Source organism: Taudactylus pleione, unplaced genomic scaffold (genome assembly GCF_031769625.1).
Source record: "Taudactylus pleione unplaced genomic scaffold, aTauple2 ptg000800l, whole genome shotgun sequence".
In the NCBI taxonomy this organism is placed as follows: domain Eukaryota; kingdom Metazoa; phylum Chordata; class Amphibia; order Anura; family Myobatrachidae; genus Taudactylus; species Taudactylus pleione.
In genome coordinates this window covers 1,594,781-1,619,495 of record NW_028285202.1, presented here as the reverse complement: position 1 = coordinate 1,619,495, position 24,715 = coordinate 1,594,781, and the positions used below count along the sequence as shown (strand labels likewise).

Sequence of the window (24,715 nt, the reverse complement as noted above, 5' to 3'; positions counted from 1 at the left end):
GGCATCTAGACACTACCCCAGGTCCATAGTATTGGCATCATAGACCCAGCACGTTGTTGGGGTCCTTTGTGGCCAGTCACGCCCGCAATGCCTCACCCCCCATGATCTACGGATCAGGCTGACTGGGAATTATCCTTTATCTTCCCCATTCATCTGCATTGCTGTATTTATGGAGAGTCAGATACAGGCTACAGCCATGTGTGACTCCCAGTGACCCCTACTGTGTGTTATTAGTATTACACCCTGTCTGCCATAGACTGCTACATGGACCCACACAAATAGTACATACACAGTACAAACATAGACACATAGTATATACAAGTACACACACACAGTACACACATACATAGTACACACACACCAATCAGAGCTAGTCTGGATATGCCTGTACATTATATCACGCTATAGAAGTACCTTCTTTCTACCATACCCCATTCGGGTTGCGATAAGATCCCCTGCAGCAGCTGTACCCTGACGTCACCACTTCCGGTTTCTGCGTTCCAATTTACTTCCGCAATTGTGCGTTCCAGACGATTTCCGACTTGTGCGTTCCAGATCATCCTATCCCTCTAGAGACGGAAGTGATTTCTCCTCATAACAACTTCCGGGTCAGCGGCCCGATGCGTCATTTTTAGCGGCGCTGTGTCTGGCGCAGCAGGTACTGGTAATTATTATACTTATACTACAGGTGGAGCATGCTTTAGTGCCATGTTACTATAATACAGTTGGGGTGGACACTGGTGTCCTGTTATATTACAGATGGAGCAGTCCTTGGTGTCCTATGATTATGCTGTGGGGGAGCTCCTTGGTGTTCTGCTATTATAATACAGGAGGAGCAGTTCCTGGTGTCCTGTGATTATACTATAGGGGAGCATCTGAGTGTCCTGTTATTATAGTACAGATGGAGCATGCCCTGGTGCCCTGTGATTATACTATAGGAGAGCTTATTGGTGTTCTGTTAATATAACACAGGTGGAGCAGACCCTGGCTGGTGCCCTGTGATTATACTATGGGGAAGCTCCTTGGTGCCGTGTTAATATAACACAGGTGGAGCAGACCCTGGCTGGTGCCCTGTGATTATACTGAGGGGGAGCTCCTTGGTGCCATGTTATTATAACACAGATGGAGCAGACCCTGCTACCCTGTGATTATACTATGGATGAGCTCCTTGGTACCATGTTATTATAACACAGATGGAGCAGACCCTGGCTGGTGCCCTGTGATTATACTGAGGGGGAGCTCCTTGGTGCCATGTTATTATAACACAGATGGAGCAGACCCTGCTACCCTGTGATTATACTATGGATGAGCTCCTTGGTACCATGTTATTATAACACAGATGGAGCAGACCCTGGCTGGTGCCCTGTGATTATACTGAGGGGGAGCTCCTTGGTGCCATGTTATTATAACACAGATGGAGCAGACCCTGCTACCCTGTGATTAACTATGGATGAGCTCCTTGGTACCATGTTATTATAACACAGATGGACCAGTTTTTGAAGTCCTGTTACACAGATTATGGTTTCCTGTTATTATAGATGCGACAAATATCTGGCTAATGAGGGGCCAGAGAAATGAGTTACAGATAATATACAGTAGAGTTCTATTAGCATGGAAGGAGTGGAGGATACACAGACCGATTACGTTCATCTGATAGAGGACTAATCTTAGGCTGCATTTCATGATGGAGCAGAGGAACTTGTGAAAGACACTGACAGGGCTCTATGGCTCGGTGGGAAATAGGAGAATATAATGGGCACTCAGTGTTACAAATCTGACTATGTTACATGTGCATTCTGTGCTAGTTATTCTAATGTTTATATTTATTCCTAGACAACCGAGCAGTGAGGAACCTTTATGAGAAGTCACATGTAGGTGAGATGTGTCGCTGATTCCCAGAGGATGGACACGGACCGGAGTCACATGTCTGAGAAGATGCTAAACCTCACTCTGGAGATCATCTACCTGCTGATTGGGGAGGTGAGAGGGTATGGGAGTCACAGTGACATCACATATATCTATAGTAATAATACAGGGACATGACTGGGGAGGTGAGGGGACCTGGGTGTGTCACAGTGACATCTCTTATATCTATAGTGATAATACAGGGACATGACTGGGGAGGTGAGGGGATCTGGGAGTGTCACAGTGACATCACTTATATCTATAGTAATAATACAGGGACATGACTGGGGAGGTGAGGGGATCTGGGAGTGTCACAGTGACATCACTTATATCTATAGTAATAATACAGGGACATGAGTGGGGAGGTGAGAGGATCTGGGAGTGTCACAGTGACATCACTTATATCTATAGTAATAATACAGGGACATGACTGGGGAGATGAGAGGATCTAGGAGTGTCACAGTGACATCACTTATACCTATAGTAATAATACAGGGACATGGCTGGGGAGGTGAGGGGATCTGGGAGTGTCACAGTGACATCACTTATATCTATAGTAGTAATACAGGGACATGACTGGGGAGGTGAGGGGATCTGGGAGTGTCACAGTGACATCATTTATATCTATAGTAATAATACAGGGACATGGCTGGGGAGGTGAGGGGATCTGGGAGTGTCACAGTGACATCACTTATATCTATAGTAATAATACAGGGACATGACTGGGGAGGTGAGGGGATCTCGGAGTGTCACAGTGACATCACTTCTATCTATAGTAATAATACAGGGACATGACTGAGGAGGTGAGGGGATCTGGGAGTGTCACAGTGACATCACTTCTATCTATAGTAATAATACAGGGACATGGCTGGGGAGGTGAGGGGATCTGGGAGTGTCACAGTGACATCACTTATATCTATAGTAATAATACAGGGACATGACTGGGGAGGTGAGGCGATATGGGAGTGTCACAGTGACATCACTTATATCTATAGTAATAATACAGGGACATGACTGAGGAGGTGAGGGGATCTGGGATTGTCACAGTGACATCACTTATATCTATAGTAATAATACAGGGACATGACTGGGGGAGGTGACGGGATCTGGGAATGTGATAGTGACATCACTTATATCTATAGTAATAATACAGGGACATGACTGGGGAGGTGAGGGGATCTGGGAGTGTCACAATGACTAAAACAAAATGCAACTCCATATATGAAGAGTTAGATATAGCTTTTTATTGATTCTCCCCCAATACACAGGATTACACAGTAGTTAGGAAGACATCCGGTGAGTGTGAGACACCCGGCAGCCGTCCCCATGTGTCAGGAAGACTGAGCAGGACCCAGAGCCCCATCACGGTGCCTCCACCTCACTCACTGATACATGAGAGACACAATGACCAGAAGATCCTGGAACTCACCAACAAGATCATTCAGATGCTGACTGGAGAGGTGACTACTGGGAATGGGACATTATACAGTAACACCAGGGGATGTGTCTGGGTGATGACTGGAGAGGTGACTGCTGGGAATGGGACATTATACAGTAACACCAGGGGATGTGTCTGGGTGATTACTGGAGAGGTGACTGCTGGGAATGGGACATTATACAGTAACACCAGGGGATGTGTCTGGGTGATGACTGGAGAGGTGACTCCTGGGAATGGGACATTATACAGTAACACCAGGGGATGTGTCTGGGTGATGACTATCATTGTGTGTGTCAGGTTCCTATAAGGTGTCAGGATGTCACTGTCTATTTCTCCGTGGAGGAGTGGGAGTATATAGAAGGACACAGGGGTCTGTACAAGGACGTGATGATGGAGAATCACCGGCCCCTCACATTACTGGGTAAGAGGAGACTTTCATTTATTGTACAGGGGAGAGCAGGTATGGGGCCCCCGATATACACACATCATCTGATAATCACATATATACAATGTACTCAGTCACTGTGTGTCTCCTACAGATGGACCCAGTAACAGAAATACCCCAGAGAGATGTCCCCGTCCTCTTTATTCCCAGCACTGTACAGAGGAGAATCACAGGACCCCACAGAAGCATCAGGTAGATGGGATTTAGGGTCTCACCAATGTACCATAGTGACTGTCACTGTATGATCTGTGGAGCAGCTGTGTGTGTCTTATATACTGATATTATACTGTTTACTCTCACTTCAAAATATCAACACTATTAAAAATAATTTCATTTGGTGTGCGGTTTAATTAGGGTGAAGACCTGATTAATATGAAGGTAGAAGATACAGACGGAGAAGATGAGATGTATGTGACTGATAGTAAGTTAAAAGATATAAAGGGAGAAGAAGAGACGTACGTGACTGATACGAAGGCAGAAGATACAGAGAGTGAAGAGACGTATATGAGGGGTGATCAGCAGTGTAAGGAGCAGGAAATCCCTACAGCTATCACCACAGGTAAGTAATAAACACTTTTTACAGAAAAGAGTCACATTCTCCTGGCTAAGTCACTACAGCAGTCTCTTATAATGCAACCCCTTTTGTTCATCTCATACCTGAGGAGCCATCAGCCCCTATTATACTCCTGCACCCCCCTCACATCATGTCACTGTGTGTTACCAGCCCAGAGATCTGACCAGTCTCCTCCCCACACTCTCTGGTGTATCTCATACATCCGGAGCCATCAGCTCCTATTATACTCCTGCTCTCCCCCTCACATCATATCACTGTGTGTTACCAGCCCAGAGATCTGACCAGTCTCCTCCCCACACTCTCTGGTGTATCTCATACATCAGGAGCCATCAGCCCCTATTATACTCCTGCTCTCCCCCTCACATCATGTCACTGTGTGTTACCAGCCCAGAGATATGACCAGTCTCCTCCCCACATTCTCTGGTGTATCATACATCCGGAGCCATCAGCCCCTATTATACTCCTGCTCTCCCCCTCACATCATGTCACTGTGTGTTACCAGCCCAGAGATCTGACCAGTCTCCTCCCCACACTCTCTGGTGTATCTCATACATCCGGAGCCATCAGCTCCTATTATACTCCTGCTCTCCCCCTCACATCATATCACTGTGTGTTACCAGCCCAGAGATCTGACCAGTCTCCTCCCCACACTCTCTGGTGTATCTCATACATCAGTACAAGGGACGTCACCACAGTGATTCCATCACTGATCAATGGTGTGAGACCCCATTTGCTTCTTTCTTTGTGCACTACCACGTGTGACTTTATTCTTTATATTCCTTGAATCTTTGGTTCTCAATATATTTTAACTAATGCTGCAATACCAAAGCAAAGTAGTAGGTTATTCCTCACATCATATAATCTATACCGAAGCTTCCTTCTGAATTAGTAGCTGGACTCTAGCTGGGTGACTTCGTTATCTGTGGTTGACCAAAAGGACATATCGATGCTGATTGTGGATTTCAGCTGCTATTTATGGACCTGAATGTGCGTCGCACATGATTGCACATTTTTTTTACTTCTCGTGATTTTCAATAAGCTGTGCATGCGTCTCGGCCTGTATGCGCAACTCTGAGTAACTACGAGTTATTTGGATGCATCACGCTCACATCTGACCTGCGGCTAAATGGGAGTTAGATGGAGCCAACTGTGCGGTAACTTGGTGTTCGCTCATGGGCCAAGTAATGTACATTGGGTGTGTAGACGCAACTGCAAGCTATTTTCAGCTGTGTATACGGCTATATCACGCCATTCTCTGTCGAATGTTTTCCATGTAGCATGGAGTAGGTATGAGTGCCATTACTTGTGGTGGCTGCTTTAGCAAGCAGAGTGCTTGGGGCAGAGCGTTCGCAAGACGTGTTGATTACTAGCTGATGTCCTCATGTGATTTCTGATCACGGTAGGACGTTCTGCTAATGTAGCTCCAGTCTACTCAGCATTGAAGGACCTAGTGATTGTGTGTGTGGGGGCTGTGTCTGGATGGCCATTGTGGTTGGTCAGCTGACTAATGATGCTTCCTGTCATATGATGCCAGCTGGGCATTGTGTATGCTCAGGAACTGGTACTCGCCAATGTCTGCGTTTGGGTCTATGCAATATGCTTGGTGATGTGATTTACAAGACTTTTATAAATCCAAAGAACTGGCCCCAGTGGTCATTGAGAAACCATATAAAACGGGATGTAGTCGGCATCCCGGCGTGCGGGATGCCGACATTCTGAATACCGGCGACGAAATCCCGACAGGTCAGGATCCCGGCACCAGTATCCCGAAGGTTAAGTATCCGGGTGTTAGGGGGAGGTTAGGGTGTGGGGTTAGGTATTAAGGGGAGGGTTAGGGTTAGTCATCGGGGAGGGAGGGTTAGGATTAGGGTGCGGGGAGGTTAGGTTTAGGCACAAGGGGGAGGTTAGATTTAGACATCAGAGAGGGGGTGTTAGGTTTAGGGTGCGGGGAGGTTAGGGTTAGGCACCGGGGAGGGAAGGTTAGGGTAGGGGTAAGGGGTATTAACTTTTTTCCCTATGGGTATCGGGATGTCGTGGTCTGTTTTCTGACCAGCGGCATCCCAACAGCTGGGATTTCATACCCAACCCTAGAAGAAATCGTGTTTGACCCTATCTCAAATAACACCTCGTGTGTTTTATTGAAGCACTTGAAGCTCAGGTATCTGATATGAGTGAAATAACATCCTATGCCTCAATCCAGTTTATCTGGTGATGAATTGAAAGCTCTCAAACAACTTGGTACTTACAATAACATCATTATACGCCCTACTGAGTTGGGGTACAGTGATTCTGGACATAGGCCCTCATTCAGAGCCGCTCGTAAGCGGCCGCTCGTTTGTTATGAGCGATGTTCGCACATCTGTGCATGCGTACGGATTTCAATACGCATGCGCGAACCAGTCAGTGCGGCCGAAAATCGTTTGTTCGCTATATAGCGAATGCCTGCTATTTTGAGTGACAGAATGAGGTGTATGAGGGTGGTAACAGGGGAATGTGCTTGAAAACGGGGAGTGAAATTCAGAACGCAGGCGTGCTTAAAGGTCAAAGCGGGCGTTTTAAGGGAGTGCATAATTAATACAGCAGCGTCATTGACCACGTCACTTGTTTTTTTTAACTCAGAACTGCTCGCAAAATAGCGGTTGAAAAAACCAACCACAAGAATAGCGAGCAGTTCATACGCTGGTCGATGTACTCGATTAATCTAATAAATAGCGGACATGACGTATGGTGCGAGCGGCCAGGGGGCGTATTTTTCAAAATTACAACCGCAAGTTTTGCTCGCTCGTTCAGACTTAGAGGCGTGAACAGACCGCAAGGAGCGAACGGTTCATTTGAATAGCCACCCCCTTTTTAAAAAACGAACGACCACAAATAGCGAGCGGCTCTGAATCAGGCCCATAGAGTATTGTAACTTAAGACAAAAGTGTATTCACAACTATCCAATACTGACGTCTACACAAAATTGAAACCTGATCCGACTAAGATATATAAAGATTAGTTGGATACTTTGTTGGATCTGGAAGCATTATATAATATCATTCCAAGTGAAGTGGCCTCTTTCCTGAAAACAGAACATTCTAAAGTGCCAGTTCCATATTGCTTGCCTAAAATCCAGAGAAGTCTATCTAAGCCACCAGGTAGGCCAATCATTTTGGCTCACGATTCGATATACAATCCTATCTCCAAATTGTTGGACCATTTCTTACAACCTTGCATCCAAGGCCCTTGGAGATTTACAAAAAGGCACATGGTTATACACCTACATTCCACATTAAGGAGGCATTGAGGCTATGAAACAATTTCTGGAATCATTATATGATGACCCCGATCGAGACTTCTTTGTACAACTGTGGAATCTAAATCTTACAAGAAACTTTCTACTCAATGGCGAGTTTTTCTCCATCATACGGGGTGTGTGATTGGTTTAAACTTTGCACCCTCATATGCTAACTCATACATGTTCTCCATTGAAGAGCAATTATACCTTTCATCAGAGATGTGTGAACATATTTTCTTCTACACCTGCTACATAGATGATGTACTACTGTTTCGAATTGGATTAGAACATGCATTTAGAACGCACATGGAGAGAATCAATGAAATGAATTGCCCGATCAAGCTCACCTACAATATCTGTAAATTTTTTCGATGTCTTCATTAAAGTCAACAACGCGAGCATAGAAACGTCAGCTTATAACAAGCTAACGGATAGAAGCACGCTATTGTCTGCCCAGAGTCGCCATCCTCTGGCTCTTAAAAGATGACTCCCGTCTTCGCAAATTTTTGCGCATTAGGAGAATTACCAGTTGGGGATCAGAGGTGGAGTCAAATATTAACTCCGTGATTAAACGGTTCAGAGCAAGAGGATACGTAACCGCTACATTGAATGTGCCAGAACAAAGGTGGATGAGATACCCAGGGCAGATACTCTTACACCTAGTTCTGGTAGCAACAAAACTGACCCTGGCACCACAGGGGTTCCGCAGCACCATACAAATGAGTAAAACCAAAACAATGCAGGACAAGGACAAGATTTATAAACATTGCTGCAACCACGATCATAATACAAAAATAAGGAGTAGGGCGGCAGCAACCAAAGGTTAGGTGCCATCGTTAGTGAGTACAAGATAAGTGTAAGTAAGAGAACGGAGAAGCACATGAGGGAAAAGGGCCCTACTCGTGAGAGTATACAATCTAAAGGGGAGGGACAGACAGACAGGTGACACAGATGGGGTAGACAGTGAGGAAGGATGCGCTCCGGACGCCATGACGTACTTCCGGTTTCGGGACCGGAAGTGATATGGACACCGGCTCCTAACCCAGCAGGGTTAAGCTGGGCATTCTACACCTGTGGTGGAGGTGGTGGTGGTATCATGTACGCGTCTGCATTATGTTATGTCTTGATGTTTATCCCTGAAGTCGGATTAAAATCCGAAACATTGGAATAACAGGAGTGTAATTTAATTTCTTTATAAATCCGATGAGTGCCTTTCTAGTGGAAGATTGTTACGTGCACATACAGCAAATTGCATTTTTTTTACTGGAGAGATGCTCTTCTTGGAATATATTGTGGTGAGGCAGCCTTATAGCAGAAGCACGCACACTGATTCTGGTCTTCTCCACCACTGTTTTATTGTTTCCAGGATGACCGCTAAACAATGATTTTAACAGAGAAGTATGTTCACAGACCTGTCATTAACAGAGACTTTCTCCCTAGTGACAGGCCACTATCTGGCATCAGTCATACTGATACATGGCCTGCAGAGGCCTTAAATACCCCAGATTCCTCCTCTCCCTCCTAGATTGACAGTCAAACCACACCCCATCCTTGTGGCCTTCACAGGTGTTAAGATTTGGCCAGATATGCTGCTATCCTGCAGAGAGAGTGATAGATAGACACAGTATTTTATTTTCTAAATGCCCAGCTTTCTTAGGCTTGTTCCAAACCACCCCTGGCTTCTTACAGAGTACACGGCCCCTTTTGCCACATATCCCTCTCCCTAGCGTTGACAAGTCCAGCGACCCGGCCCTCGCGATGAGAGCAAATTTCCGGGACAGGGCATCTGCATTTTTGTGAAGGATCCCTGGCCTATGCTCTACCATAACGTGAAAAGGTTGTAGTGCCAGGAACCACCTGTTAACCGTGGCATTCACCTCTCTGTTTCTCTGCATCCGTTGTAATGTAGCATGGTCCGTGATTAAGGAGAACTCTCTCCCCAGCAAATAGTATCGAAGTGCCTCTTAGGCCCACTTTATAGCCAGGATGTTCTACCCCCTCATTTTCCTTAGACAGTACTGAGCCTAAGCCAACATCAGAAGCGTCTGTCTGTAGTTAAAACCTGCGGGTAAAATCAAGTGCCTGCAGTACCGGAGAGGTATTAAGGGCCAGCCGAAGATCTGCCCATGCTGTCTCAGCAAAACTGGTTCACTTGTTTTTAGCAAATCTGTCAATGGAGCCGCTCTAGTCGCAAAGTGACTAATAAACCGCCTATAGTAGCCTACCAAGCCCAGGAAAGTTCTCAACTGCGACTTGGTCTTAGGCTTCGACCAATTTTTGACGGTTTCCACTTTTGCTATTTGTGATCTTACCTGACCCTGTCCAACTATGTAACCTAAATCCTTGGCTTCTCTCAAGGCTGTTGGACATTTCTTAGCGTTAGCTGCGAACCCTGCAGATCTCAACGTGGCCAGTACGGCTTCAACCTACGATTCCCAGTCCTGTGAGTGTATGATAATGTCATCTAGGTAGGCGGTCGCCTAGGCAGTATGTGGTTGCAGTACCTTGTTTTTCAGCCTTTGGAAAGTGTCTGGTGCTCCATGCAAACCAAAGTGTAAGACCTTGTACTGGAACAGACCTTCAGGAGTAGAAAAAAATGTCTTTTTCTTGGCTGTTGATGTAAGAGGGATCTGCCAATAGCCCTTGGTGAGATCCAATGGTGGTCAAATATTTGCTGCTGGCCAAACTTTCCACCAGTTCATCCACCAATGGTATCGGGTAGGCATTCAACTGCGACATGCTGTTTAACTTTCTAAAGTAATTGCAGAATCGTTAGCTGCCATTGGGCTTGGTAACCAACACAATCGTGCTACACAACTCACTGGTGGACTCCTCAAGTACCCTCAGTTGGATCATGCTCTCCACTTATTTTTTAACTGCACTCCGCCTAGCCTCAGGGATCCTGCTTATGTTTCACCACTACCACGGGAGGCATGATAATATCATGTTCAATCAAGGCTGTGCACACTGGTAGGGACGAAAATACGTCCTTATTTCGCTGTGACATCTTTTTGCCTGCCCCTTTTGCTCTGCGGACAAGGGAGGCTTGATGGCAACCAGGACTAGTCCACTACCCTACTCAACAACCCTGGCACCAAATTCTGATCATACCATGGTTTCAATAAATAATTTACATTATAGACCTGCTCTTACTTCCTCCTCCCGACCTGTTGGACCTTATAGTTCACAGGGGCCGACCGCCCCTACCACCTCATGGGGCCTCTGCCAATGTGCAAAGAGCTTACTCTTTTAGTTTGGCACTAGCACCAAGACCTTTTCCCCAGGACAGAAGGACTGGGTTATCACAGTAGTATAATATTTCTTCTGTCGACTTTGTGCTTCCTCTACATGTTGGCGTACTAAGGGGCTTATTTCCCCAACCTCTCGTAATGCCCCAACTTGCCTCCCATACAGTATTTCAAAAGGGCTAAAACCTGTTGAGGCTTGGGGTACTTCTATGACCGCAAACAGCAGGCAAGGAAGGATGTGCCAATCCTTCTTTTCCTGCACTACTGCCTTTTTGATGATATATTTTAGGGTCCGATTAAACCTCTCCACTAGTCCATCCGTTTATGGATGGTAAACGGAAGTGCGGAGTGTTTTCACCCCTAGCAACCGACACATATCCTTCATTAGCTTGGAGATAAAAGGTGTTCCCTGATCGTTAAGAATTTCCAAATGGGCATACAAATGAACCAGCTCCCTGGCTGTCGTGCCAGACTTTATATTGTGCAGAGGTATTGCTTCCAGATAGCGTGTTGCATAGTCTAGTACAGTGGTCGGGGAACGGGTAAATTACCCCACATGGGGTAAAAATGAAAATCCTGGGGGTAATGGACGGACAGCTGGGCATGCATATGAATCATTATGCATGCCGGCTGTGCCGCAGGGAGGCTCTAAGCCGGACGCCCGCTGAGATGCTATTACCAGTGGGCGCCCGGCTCCTTTCCTGCAGTGCCGCGTTAGCCGGAGGCTGGAGTTCTCTTCTAAACTCCAGTTTCCGCCTCTCTCCATGCGCACTATGGGAGAGACGTCATGACGTCTCTCCCATAGTTCAGAGGAGCAGCCGGGCGGACAGGACTGTGGCGGATACAGGAGCGGGGATTAAGGTGTTTTTTTTTGTACAAGCGGCACTACAGGGACACTATATGGGGCACTACTACAGGTGCATTATATGGGGACGACACTACTACAGGGGCACTATATGGGGGCACTACTACAGGGGCATTATATGGGGGCACTATATGGGGGCACTACTACAGGGGCACTATATGGGGCATTATATGGGGGCACTACTACAGGGCATTATATGGGGTACTACTACAGGGGCACTATATGGTGGCACTACTACAGGGACACTATATGGGGCATTATATGGGGGGCACTACTACAGGGGCATTATATGGGGGCACTACTACAGGGGCATTATATGGTAGCACTACTATATGATTTCCTTCCTTTCAAATCAAAGGGGTAATGTCGGCGTATCTAAATATATTTTGGGGTAAAAGGTAAAAAAGTTCCCTGACCCCTGGTCTAGTACCATTAATACATACTGGTGGCCTTGAGTTGACTTCTGTAGGGCCCAACCAAATCCATACTGATACACTCAAAGGGCACCCTCTAGTGGGATAAGAGGGGCCTGGTATGAGGGTTTAGAGCAGACTCTCTGAAAAATGAGGCAAGCCTGACAATACTTTTTCACAGCCATGTGTACCCCAGCCAATAAAATCTGTCCTCACCCAGGTGCTTCCCAAACATGGGTATGGGCTGCTTTTAGAATCAATGGGACATGTACTTAGGGTACCACTAGCTGTTCTATTATTTTCTCCAGCACAGTACTCACTCTATGCAGACAATCATTCTTAATCACAAAGTAGGGCCCCACCTGACAGTGGGGGCAACTCAGGGCACCCTATTTACCTCCGTCATTGCCTTAAAGGCTTGTTCAGGAGTAGTGTCATTAACTTGGTCCCGTGCAAAGACTTGCAACGGAAATAGTCTCTGCATCAGTGACCAGTCTATGTCCACATTGGGCACCGCAATGGGATAGTCTGTGTTACCCCAGGAGGACCGTGTCATTTAAACTGGGCGATTTCTGTGTTGCCTGCGGACGTTGGAGCATTTTCCTATAGCTTTGTTGTCCCAAGGTGTAGATCTTGTTCTCCCTTTGACATATCCTTTAAATCAAAAGATCCGGCCGATGAATCAGTTGCCAGTATGTCCAGTTGGCTCTAAACTCAACTCCTGGAATATTGGGAAATTATGCCCCAAGAAGATTGGGTAGGCACTTAGAAGCTATCGCATCCACAGCCCTTGAGGGTGATTGGCAGGAGAGTTCTCTCATATTCTTCAGATGTCCCATGAACACACAGGACCTTCACTCTTGGTAACCGAGGTGCTGGTTTTGCTGGGATCAGCGAACCTGAAACTAAAGTTAGTTCATCACCGGTATCCACCAAGACCAGAGCCGCATTGTGGTTAACCAGGACTGTTATACGAAATTACCCATTGTCCTTCTGGGGTACACTCATGGTACAGCAGCTTGGGTATACTGGCCCCGCATTCCAAGTGATAGAGCAGTCCATAGACTCCTGTAGTGTCTCGTGTACAGGTTCCCAATGTTTGAAACATGTTAGTTTAGCCAGTCTCTGTCCACCTCTCTTTCCCGAGGGTTTTTCATAGTTAGGCCCGGGTGGTTCCCAGCCAACCCGTTTTTATCTTGGCATTGGTTTGGCACAAAGCCAGGAGCCTTTGCCATTTGTTGCAAATTCCCAAACCTCTCCACTAGCGTAGCGAGTTCTTTGTGGGTTTTGGGATCTGCCTGCATCACATACTTTTGCAGACCCCGGTCCAAGGTCTGTACACAATGGTCAATCCCCAGCAGCTCCACCATCCATTGGGATGAATTCTCTCTGGCTTTAACCACTTCTTTAGTATTTTGATTAAAGCGGCTAGCTGAGGTCTAACCGGAAGTTTTTTCGAGTAACGCCACTCATGGTAGGGCTGAGCCTGACCTGGCCCTGTAACATCGGCATAAGACAGTATATCCATCTTTAAGGTCGTATACACCGATGCCTCCCTCTCATCGAGGTTCATGTAAGCCCGCTGGACCTCTCCGGTCAAGTATGGTGCTTCTCCACCCAGAATTCTGGTGGCCATTTTGCCCTATTCGCCATTTTCTCAAAGGTGGCGAGATAGGCTTCGATGTTGTAGTCAGCTGTCATCTTCTGAAGCTTGGGCTCCTCTGTAGGGCCCAACTGCTGTGATTAGTGCATCTGTATCAGTTGCTGTTGCATCTGTACCAATTGCTGTTGGAACTGCTCATACTATGATGGCTTGGGAAGCCGATGGACGGAATCCTGACCATCAGCTTCCAGACTGTCTAATCCCGGCAAGGGCTAAATGACAGGCGTTGAAATCCGACGCCTGTAATTTTACCTATGCCGGGAGCCCGACACCCGGCTTACCGGTCGAAGGTAAGCCGGACGCGGACAGCCGCGGGGGTGGGGAGGGTTAGGTTTAGGGTTCCCGGGGGGACTTAGGGTTAGGCACCCCCCCGGGAGTTTAGGGTTAGGCTAGGGAGGGTTAGGGCTAGGCACCCCCGGGGGGAGGTTAGGGTTAGGCACCCCCCCGGGGGACTTAGGTTTAGGCGGCGGGGAAGGGGGGATTAGGGCTAGGCATTTGGGGGGAGGTTAGGGTGAGGCATCCCTAAGGGAGGGTTAGGGGGGAGAATAGGTTAGTCAATACTTACCTCTCGACAATCGGGATTTTCACTGCTGCTGGGATGCCGCTGTCGGGATTTGAACCGTCGGCCATGTGGCCGGCGGTAAATCATACTGAATCCGATGGCTTTGCTTTCAAAACTGCTGATACTGCCGCTAGCTTTGCTCCTGAAACTGCTGATTTAGCTGCTGGCTTTACTGCTGCCCGCTCACTAGCACTCTCAGGATTTCCTCCATTTTGGCTTCTTTGTGGTTTAGGAAGCGTAAACTGGCTTCTCTTATCATCCTATGCACTGACACCAGTTGTCGTAAGCTAGCCTTATAGTAGAGGCACGCACACTGATTCTGATCTTCTCTACCACTGTTTTATTGCTTCCAGGATGACCTCAAAACAGTGACTTTAACAGAGAAGTATGTTGACAGCCCTGTCACTTATTAACAGAGACCTACTCCCTAGTCAACATCAGGCGTCGATCATACTGATACATGGCCTGCAGACTCCTCAAATACCCCAGATTCCTCCTTCCTGTCCCAGATTGACGGGCAAACCACACCCCCTCGTCTTTAAAAGAGAGGCCTTCACAGCTGTAAGGATTTGGGCAGATATGCTGCCAACGTGCAGAGAGACCTACAGCATCTTCAACAAGCATGTAAATGCATAACTTTCCTGAGCTTGCTCCTAACCACCCCTGGCGTGGATGGCGGCACTCAGGAGCAACAAATTAATTCTCAGGCAGGTAAGTATGCTCCAACGTTTCGGAGTGGTTTACTACTCCATTTTCAAGGTACAATAAAATACAATACATAAATGTACTTACTTTATAGCACCATCACCAGACCACGTGCAGCGCAGCCCCAGGCTTCCGGCAGCTTCCAGAGAAATGGCGCACACATGTGATGTCATCGCCCCGGGTCCGTAACCATGGAGACTGCTGTACATAAATATAAAACATAGTACGCTGGCTGTTTGGTTAGTATCAAATTGTGACAACTAGTAGGATCATGTCCTGCAACGCTATATCCCCATTAAAGCAATCCTCATCAGAATAGCAAAAGGTAATAACCCAATAAACAAACTAAATAGGACTAGCGACATATAAACACATCCATTAAATCAAAATAACAATATATCCAGTAATTAGGGTAAATATATGTATGTTAATCAATGTCATAGATTATTACAATAGTCGATCCTACATAATGTATACCTTACTTATATATAATTATTAAAAGACAGATGCAGCCAGGTATTTGAAAACCTCCAATACTGCTATGTATATATTCCCCATGAAAACATATACAAAGACTTGCTCATATGACGTAATTTACAAAAGTCCACAAACAACTAATTATGAAAAAGAATCTATAGGAAATTGATCCATAAACAAATCCATGAAGAAACCATTTATAAAAAACAATGCAGACCTAGACTCTCATTCAGGCCATGGTCCCAAGGCGGTGAATCCACCGTGTCTCGCACTGTAACAGTTTTAGGGACCTATCGCTACCCCGTGTTAATTTAGGGATGTGATCGATGCTGTTATATTTCATGGTATATATTCTGATATAGCGTTGCAGGACATGATCCTACTAGTTGTCACAATTTGATACTAACCAGCCATCGTACTATGTTTTATATTTATGTACAGCAGTCTCCATGGTTACGGACCCGGGGTAATGACGTCACATGTGTGCGCCATCTCTCTGGAAGTAAATTCATGTATTGTATTTTATTGTACCTTGAAAATGGAGTAGTAAACTACTCTGAAACTTTGGAGTATACGTACCTGCCTCAGAATTCATTTTCTGCACCGGAGTGCCCCTGTCCGCGCTACATATTATTGGGACTTCAGCTGAGGTCCTTATATGGAAGGCAACGGGGACTTTGATTATTGGAGTGCCGCCCTATTGGACATTTTATATATATATATATATATATATATATATATATATATATATATATATACATATACACACAGTATGTATGTACTTTATTTACCATTTTCAACCTTTTGAACTTACTAATAGTATAAATGCTTCCACCACCAAAAATAAATTTATTCCCATATATTTCTTTTCCTTACAGCAGATGGAAACAAAGGCAGGAATACCTTGGAGGGATGTCTGACTATGCTTCCATATGTTACATTAGAAGAGAAGAACATCACACGGGATCCTGCAGGAGAAATCCCCATTACCCTAATGATACACCCAGTACATCACAGTGCAGATATATCATCTGATCCCTCTAACCATGAGGAGTGTCCCATTAATTCAGATGTTGGTGCACATAGTACAGCTTATACAAATGCTGCAGTCTTTCACTGTTGTGAAATTGATAAATGCTTTAATAATCAGTCAGTCTTTATTAGACAGAAGAAGCGCACACGTAAGAAACAATATCCATGCTCTGAGTGTGGGAAATGTTTTACACAGAAATCACATTTTGATATACATCAAAGACGTCACACAGGTGAGAAACCATTTCCTTGTTCTCAGTGTGGAAAATGTTTTACACAGAAATCATCTCTTATTATACATGAGAGAAGTCACACAGGTGAAAGGCCATTTACATGCTCGGAGTGTGAGAAATGTTTTATACAGAAATCAGATCTTGTAACACATGAAAGAAGTCACACAGGTGAGAAACCATTTCCATGTACTGAGTGTGGGAAATTTTTTACACAGAAATCATACCTTATTATACATCAGAGAACTCACACAGGGGAGAAGCCATTTCCATGCTCTGAGTGTGGGAAATGTTTTACACAGAAATCACAACTTATTAAACATGAGAGAAGTCACACAGGAGAGAAACCATTTCCATGTTCTGAATGTGGGAAATGTTTCACACAGAAATCAGATCTTGTTACACATGAAAGAAATCACACCGGTGAAAAGCCATTTCCATGCTCTGAATGTGGGAAATGTTTTAGCCATAAATCATATCTTGTTGCACATCAAAGAAGTCACACAGGGGAGAAACCATATTCATGTTCTGAGTGTGGGAAATGTTTTACACAGAAATCAGATCTTCTTCAACATCAGCGAAGTCACACAGGTGAGAAGCCATTTTCATGTTCTCAGTGTGGGAAATGTTTTACACGGAAGTCATATCTTGTCACACATTTGAAATATCACACAGGTGAGAAGCCATTTCCATGTTCTGAGTGTGGGAAATGCTTTACACATAAATCAGCTCTTGTTAGACATGAGAGAAGTCACAAAGGTGAGAATACATTCCCATGTTCCGAGTGTGAAAAATGTTTCACACATAAATCAGCTCTTGTTAGACATGAGAGAAGTCACACAGGCGAGAACCCATTTCCATGTTCTGCATGTGGTAAATGTTTTACACAGAAATCCCATCTTGTTACACATAAGAGAAGTCACACAGGTGAAAGGCCATTTACATGCTCTGAGTGTGGGAAATGTTTTACACAGAAATCAGATCTTATTAGACATCAGAGACTTCACACAGGTGAGAAACCATTTCCATGTTCTGAGTGCGAGAAATGTTTTACACGTAAGTCATATCTCTTTAGACATAAGAGAAGTCACACAAAATAAAAACAATATCAATGAGCTGACAGACATAAAGCCGGTTTGCTGCAATCTATATATTGTAAAAGTCATTAATATATTTACCAATCAGTCACAGAGTGTATTCTCAAAGGTATATTAACTCACCTATCAGTTACGGAGGTTAATTCAAAACTCAAGTTTTTGCCATCCACAGACATAGGTGAAATGTGAATCACCGACATAAGATTGGAACAGAACCACATGTATGGGTCTTATTGCAGTTTACTTATTCTGTTAGATGTCTGTACCTGCTCTAGCCACTGGATTTTGGCCAAAGCCAAGGAATTGATTTGTCTGTAATTCTATTTCCATCAACTAAAATAGATTGAATAAGTTGTGACAGGCTACAACCAGCTCCAATCGAGGGTGTCTGTCATTCTCTCCAGTCGAGAGATATGGTGGTGATAAGAAACGGTCTTTCATCCCTGGGGGAGACAAAGATTATTGGGTGTGGTGTGAGGAACCTGGGCACTTTAAAAACTGGTGCCAACTCAAGCTCCTCCTCCTCATATACCCCCACCAGTCATTCCAACATCAATTTTTGTTAGTGCCCGAGTAGGGCTGTTGTTCTGAGCTGCACTTCAGACTTTTCAATTTGGCAGTTTTTATCCTTACATCTTTGGCTACCAAAGTGGTAGATAGGTGAGGAGAGCATGTTGGATTCATGATGAAACCCCTCAGTGTTACATGGTTGGGTCAAACCAGATGGGTTAGACAGCCATCCAGGCCCCAGACCAACACATAAACATTAGGCATGGATAAGATGCCCATAAGGAAAAGCCCTTGGTGGAAGCTTATGGTTAGATTTCACTTCAGATGCTTTGGTATGAGGTATAGATACATCGGTTTATATGATTTGTTGGATCCAAATAAGTGGTATTCAGCTGTAGATGTCCTGGTGCTCGCCGGATAGAGAAGTGCGAGATTTAATTCAAATCTTTTTGTTGATGAGAAGCCAGACAGGTCTTTTGGGTCACAGCAATTAGAGTCTTTACCAGAGTCTTGGCAGTAATGACGGAATTTCTAAGGTCCAGAGAGGTGAGATGACCTTTTAACAAAAGTGGTTTTGGTTTCTCCAGAGATTCTGTTAGTTCATATCAGAGTAATAGATTCGGTTTACCGTGGTTGGGTGATATATTATTCATAATTAAATCTAGTTCGATCTCAAAAGAGGCTTTACCTGGGCAGGCTGTTCTATGCCAGACTTGAAAGGGTTTTTTCTCCTCAACAACAAGAGTTCCTTCTTACAGAAGTTGTTAAAATAGCTCCTAAAAAAGAGAAGTGGCTCAGTACTTTTATGCTTGAAGGCATTGGGCAAGATGGTCACCACTTATGAGGCAGTCCTATTTGCCAATTTTTTCTTGAAGTTGCAGATATAGATTTTCTGAAAGTTGTACAGATCCCATGCTCATCTGTCACCTGTAGTTTGCCTTTCTCTTCACTGGTGGTTGTTGAGGAGCAACCTAAACCGTGGTCATCATTATGTGATGTCAGATTGGATCATTCTAACAAGGGACTTCAGTCTATGAGGTTGAGGGGCAGTGCTCCTACAGTACAGGTTTCAGAGCAGTTGGTTGTTGAAGGAGTCTTCACTTCATATGTATGTTCTGGACCTTTGGGCTGTCTTCAATGCCCGAAGTTCCCTTTACATAGACCTGTTCCTAGCTCAGGTCTACGTAAAAAGTCAGCCAGTCTAAGTTCATATAGACAATGCTATCTCAGTAGCATATTCAAGCAATCAGGGGGCACCAAGAGTTCCCAGACCATGGAGACATCAAGAATATTCCTTTTGGGTAAAGAAGAAAGCGTGGGGTCTCACCACAGTGTATTTTCCTGGGATGAAGAATTGGAATGCCAACTGTCTCAGCAGACAGAACCTACGTTTGAGGGACTCCATCTGGAGTTCCCCATGTCCCACGTCTCGTGTTTCTCTATTATTTTCTATTCTATTAGCTATCTACAATTTTGTTATATGGTGGCCTCGACATGATGATTTTTGTAATTTCCTGCACAACTCTTTACTTCTTTATATGTGCTGACCTTGTTTTGTTCTTGTGTATATTCCCATGTTAATACCAAAAAAATCCTCAATAAAGAGAATTTACAATACAATAAAATGGAGTTTATTACTAGTGTCCAGCACAACACAGCTGATACGTTCCATTCCGTTTGGGAACCCTGGTATGCTCACTAGGATGGGTGGGAAAAAATAAGTTTCTGCATCGATTGCAAGGGTCCAAAAAAAATTGTGGGACCACTTAAGATGATTGCCGTTTAGTTTTGCAAAATCGAATAACAACTTAGTCGGCCAACCGGCGCCTAAAGATTTCGTATTTATGCCCTATAGGCATGCCCGCAGAACACCACCAGTGCTGATAGAGGTTGCTAATAATGGTCATGTTGGAGGAGTAATTAGACTGATAGAGGAACATGCAATTGGCTTGATCAGTACTCTGGTCCCATTGGGTAAAGCCTTTTTGAAGGCGACAAGTTTCCTGGCGTTAAATTTAAGAAGATAAACACTACCCTCCCGGACATTACATCTGAGTTGAGTACCGACCAAAAATATCTTTATAATACGTGTAATGCAGTAAAGAATGCTACCTGCTCTGATGACCTAGGCAACGTGTTGTCAGGTAATCCATCACATGCACGATTTCTGATCACAGCCAACAGAATTCTGCATACTTACGTTGGAACCCCAAATCCAACTGCGGACCTTGTCGCCCTTGTAACATACATCCAAAATTTGTATGCTGTTGTGTCATTTTCTGTCAAATCCAAACCAAGATGTAAGGATGGTTGTAGACACTTCTGGCAGTTAGTGAAACTCTCTAGGTACCTCCCCTGTCTCACTAAAACATGTCATTGATCCTGTACTCCACAGGAATGCTTTTTGGGCTCTTCTTGTCGATGATCACAGATGAGAGTCGAGACATTAGGTTGCTTTGTTTGAGCCGCGTCTTGCAGGCTAGGGCAAGTGCAGCTCCATCTGAAAATGTGCGGGTACCTGAAATCAATTTAAAGGCATCAAAATACTACCGAAAAAGACAAAAGTAGTAGGTGGCGCTTATCACTCACAGCAAGGGACAATATATCAATATTTAAAAAGAAAATGCTAAATAGTAAATAATCAACAATTCTAAAACTCCCGGGAGTGGGGTAATAGGTGCATCAATATAATCACAATATAAAAAAGAAAACACATATACATCCAATAAAATCCACACATGTGAATCAGCTTGTGGCAGGTGGATTTCATCCACTAACTTGCGTGAAGCCCTGCTCCAGTGGCCCTCTGACTGTGAATCCTCCAGCAATGTGAATATTCCTCCTGGCGCAGTGTCACGGCTTCTCTCTACACGGACCACACCGATATCACCTCTGCGAGTCTCATACTCCCACATGGCTCAATTATGTCACGTGGGGTATTTATTATCTATATACACACCTGTTATTTTGAATTCCACTATTGGAGTACCGTGGAGCATTGGAAACATTGACTTCTGACTATGAGCATTTAACGGCTATAACAACCTGCTACAATTGTTAATATCGATCAGTGATACAACAGTTCCTATTGAGAACTGTTACACAATATTATTTATCAAAAACCCTGTTGGATAGTGAGATCACACACTTAAGTTGCATACACATACAACGATGTTGGCAACCAACGATTTTAGTGAACGATTTTCGTTCAGATTTTCCCTTGAAAAAGTGAACGAAAATCGTTCACTAAAAATCGTTGGTTACTAAATTACAGAACGATTTTCATGAACGATGAACGATTTTTTAATCACGCATACAGTGAATGGAAATCGTTCATGGTTTATCGTTCATTCTGTACAACATGAACGATTTTCTGAACGAAAATCGTTTGTTGGACAGTCAGAATGGACGATGAACTACAAAATGTTAACGATTATCGTTCATCGTTGACCTTAAAAAGATGAACGATTTTACAAACGATTTAACGATAACGACGTTATAATTAAATCGTTCAAAAAATCATGTGTGTACGCACCTTTAGTGGTTGATTTCATCATGAAAGCCACCTGCCACAAGCTGATTCACATGTGTGGATTTTATTGGATGTATATGTTTTTTCTTTTTTATATTGTGATTATATTGATGCACCTATTACCCCACTCCCGGGAGTTTTATAATTGTTGATTATTTACTATTTAGCATTTTTTTTAAAATAAATATTGATATATTATCCCTTGCTGTGAGTGATAAGAGCCACCTACTACTTTTGTCTTTTTCTGTTTTATCGTTAGAGGTGTGGCAAAGCCTCTTGTAGGTGTGCACTATTGAATACCAGCAGGAGAGCTAGTCCTTTACACCCCCACTGGTGCCTGCGCTATTATCTTGTTATTATCAAAATAAACTGGGAAAAGGTCAACATCACAGAGCCTCCAGCTCTCCGTAATATAACCTCAGATGCAGGGGCGGATTTTCCACAAGGCAACAAAAGCGGCCACCTAGGGCCCGGCGGGACCCAAGCAGCCCGTGCCAGGGCCAGACAAAACTAGACATCATGTAGTTGGACTTGGATTCACTGTTCCTGTGCCCAGTGTAAACTGTTCCCACAGGAGCACAGCGCGCACCGCGTGATATCACGCGAGCACGCCCTGCACTCCAACATCGTCTGCAGTGCATGTTTGAATGCAGGTTGTGGCTTTCCGGCTCCAGCCAGCTCCATGTGGCCCACTGGGGGGGTCCTGCACCCGCCAGACGCAGGAATAATGGTGCTGTGTGGGGGACCCGGTCCAGGAGCCCCATCACCTGGACAGTCAGAGGAAAGAGATTAGGGGAGGAGGCTGCTATGTTCACATAGGTGAGCTGTGCTGCGTCTGTGGTTGTGCTGCAGTTCACCATCAACCTGTTATAGTCCTGGAGGGGGGGGGCGGCTGGTTGATGTTACAGAATCCACCTGCTGTAGTCCAGGAGAGGGGTGGCCGCGGGAGGGTGGGTGGTTGATGTTACAGAATCCACCTGCTATAGCTCGGGAGGGGGGTTTGTGTGTCTTGTGCTGTGTGAATACATAATAAATGAATGTCAGTAAGTGGTGGTAGTGTGTCAGTAAGTGGTTAGTAAGTAAATTTTGTCTGTGAGTAAGTGGTATCTGTGTTAGTGTGTGTGTCAGTAAGGGGTGTCAGTATGTATGTACTGTATAATAATGTGCTAATAAGTAGTGTCAGTAAGGGGAATCTTTCAGTAATTGATATGCGTCAATAAGTGTGTGTCAGTAAATGTTTGTGTCAGTAAGAGGTGTCACTAGGTGATGTTTGTGTCAGTAAGCGGTATCTGTCAGTATCTGTGTTTGCGTCAGTAAACGGTGTTTGTGTAGGTAAGTGTGGCTGTGTCAGTAAGTGATGTCTGTCAGTAAGTGCCTATGCCCTTTGTTGGTGAGCAGGTGGTTCCAAGGGCCTTAAGTCTCATGTGTGGTGGTGTTGCCCCAAAATAGCTTCTTTTTGGGCAGAACTGCAGCACCTAAAGGAGACAGTAACCTGAGATATGAGTTCAGTACAACCTCTCCTATTCCCTATTAATGTGCAATATCCTGAATATTCCTAATTATATCCTAGAACATATCAAACACATATTAAGTGCCCCTTAATATGCCAGAGCTTCTGCTGCTATTATATGTTGCCAGCCCAGGAACTTGGCTCAGCAACATTTGCCTCCATTGCCAGCACCCATGGGTGAAACATTCAGAGGAGGCAATCTGTGGGGCAGGCTGGAGGTGCAGCGGCAGAGAGGGCCTGGCCACCAGGTGCCGCACTGGCTTAGTGTCATAGGATTTCCCAGTAACTGTTTGGAATTTGTAAGCCTTGTGGTCAGGCTTCATTACAGGACACCGTTGGCTGCAAGTTTTACATGCCTACTGTAGGCGGATACTAATCAGCTCACGGACTTCTTGTGTCCCCCTAAAGCACTGGAAATAGGGATCTCGTACATAGATGGCTAGTGTTCATTCTAGAAAAGGGCACTCCTGCACCCCAAAATGGGCGTGGCGGCACTTACGGACATGCCGTGCTGCCCCCAAGCACCCGGCACTTACGGACATGCCGTGCTGCCCCCAAGCACTCCTGTCAAAGTGGATACATGCCGGGCGCTCCATGCACTGACAATGAATGCTGCACCGCTATTTTACGCACCCGCGGGACACTGCGGTTGTGCCATTATAATGATTTTGTGACCATAATTAAGGAAGATTATTTGCAGGTGGGGACGGCACCTGCAGGCTGTTTTAGCGAGAAGTGCCGCCAAGAGGGGTAGAGCACATACTGTCCTTTAGAAATCAAGCAGGGCACATTGCCCTGCTAAAGCATCCTAGCAGGAACACTTGATGGTGATTTGCTCACCATATCCCTGAGAGTGCTGCTCCTGTGCCAGGTGCAGGGAATCACATTTATAAGAGGTAAAACGCAGAACATTTCCTACTTTTATCCCAATGCCATTGTATTAAGGGCTACATAATATGAATGCTAGAAAGCCACCATTGCAGTAATTCTGTACCACATACAGGTTGTACAAGAGACCAGAAGCCACCAAAGTGCTAGTGACCAGGAAGCATTGTTCTAATGTAAGCCTTAGGTTTAGGAAAGGAAATGTTACAGCTGTTCTACAATACAATGTGATGAGGCTGTGAGGGGAGGAAATATGTAACAAAAACCGTACAAATATTGTTCCGATGAGAAGTAAAACATTATTTAGTTTGATGGGTGTCAGTGAAATAATAGTACAATATAAGAAA

General features: G+C 44.9%; 1 protein-coding gene and 1 pseudogene across 1 annotated transcript; one reads left to right on the top strand and one right to left on the bottom strand.

Moving 5' to 3' along the window:
• Positions 1-24,715, bottom strand: part of LOC148474925 (uncharacterized) — a 49,955-nt pseudogene that overhangs the window by 6,363 nt on the left and 18,877 nt on the right.
• On the top strand, positions 607-20,048 carry LOC148474926 (uncharacterized). Its single transcript, XM_088457993.1, has 7 exons — positions 607-658; positions 1,834-1,980; positions 3,174-3,365; positions 3,641-3,764; positions 3,883-3,980; positions 4,143-4,347; positions 16,451-20,048. The coding sequence occupies exons 2-7, from the start codon at positions 1,903-1,905 to the stop codon at positions 17,932-17,934; spliced, it is 2,181 nt and encodes a 726-aa protein (XP_088314119.1). The 5' UTR covers positions 607-658; positions 1,834-1,902; the 3' UTR covers positions 17,935-20,048.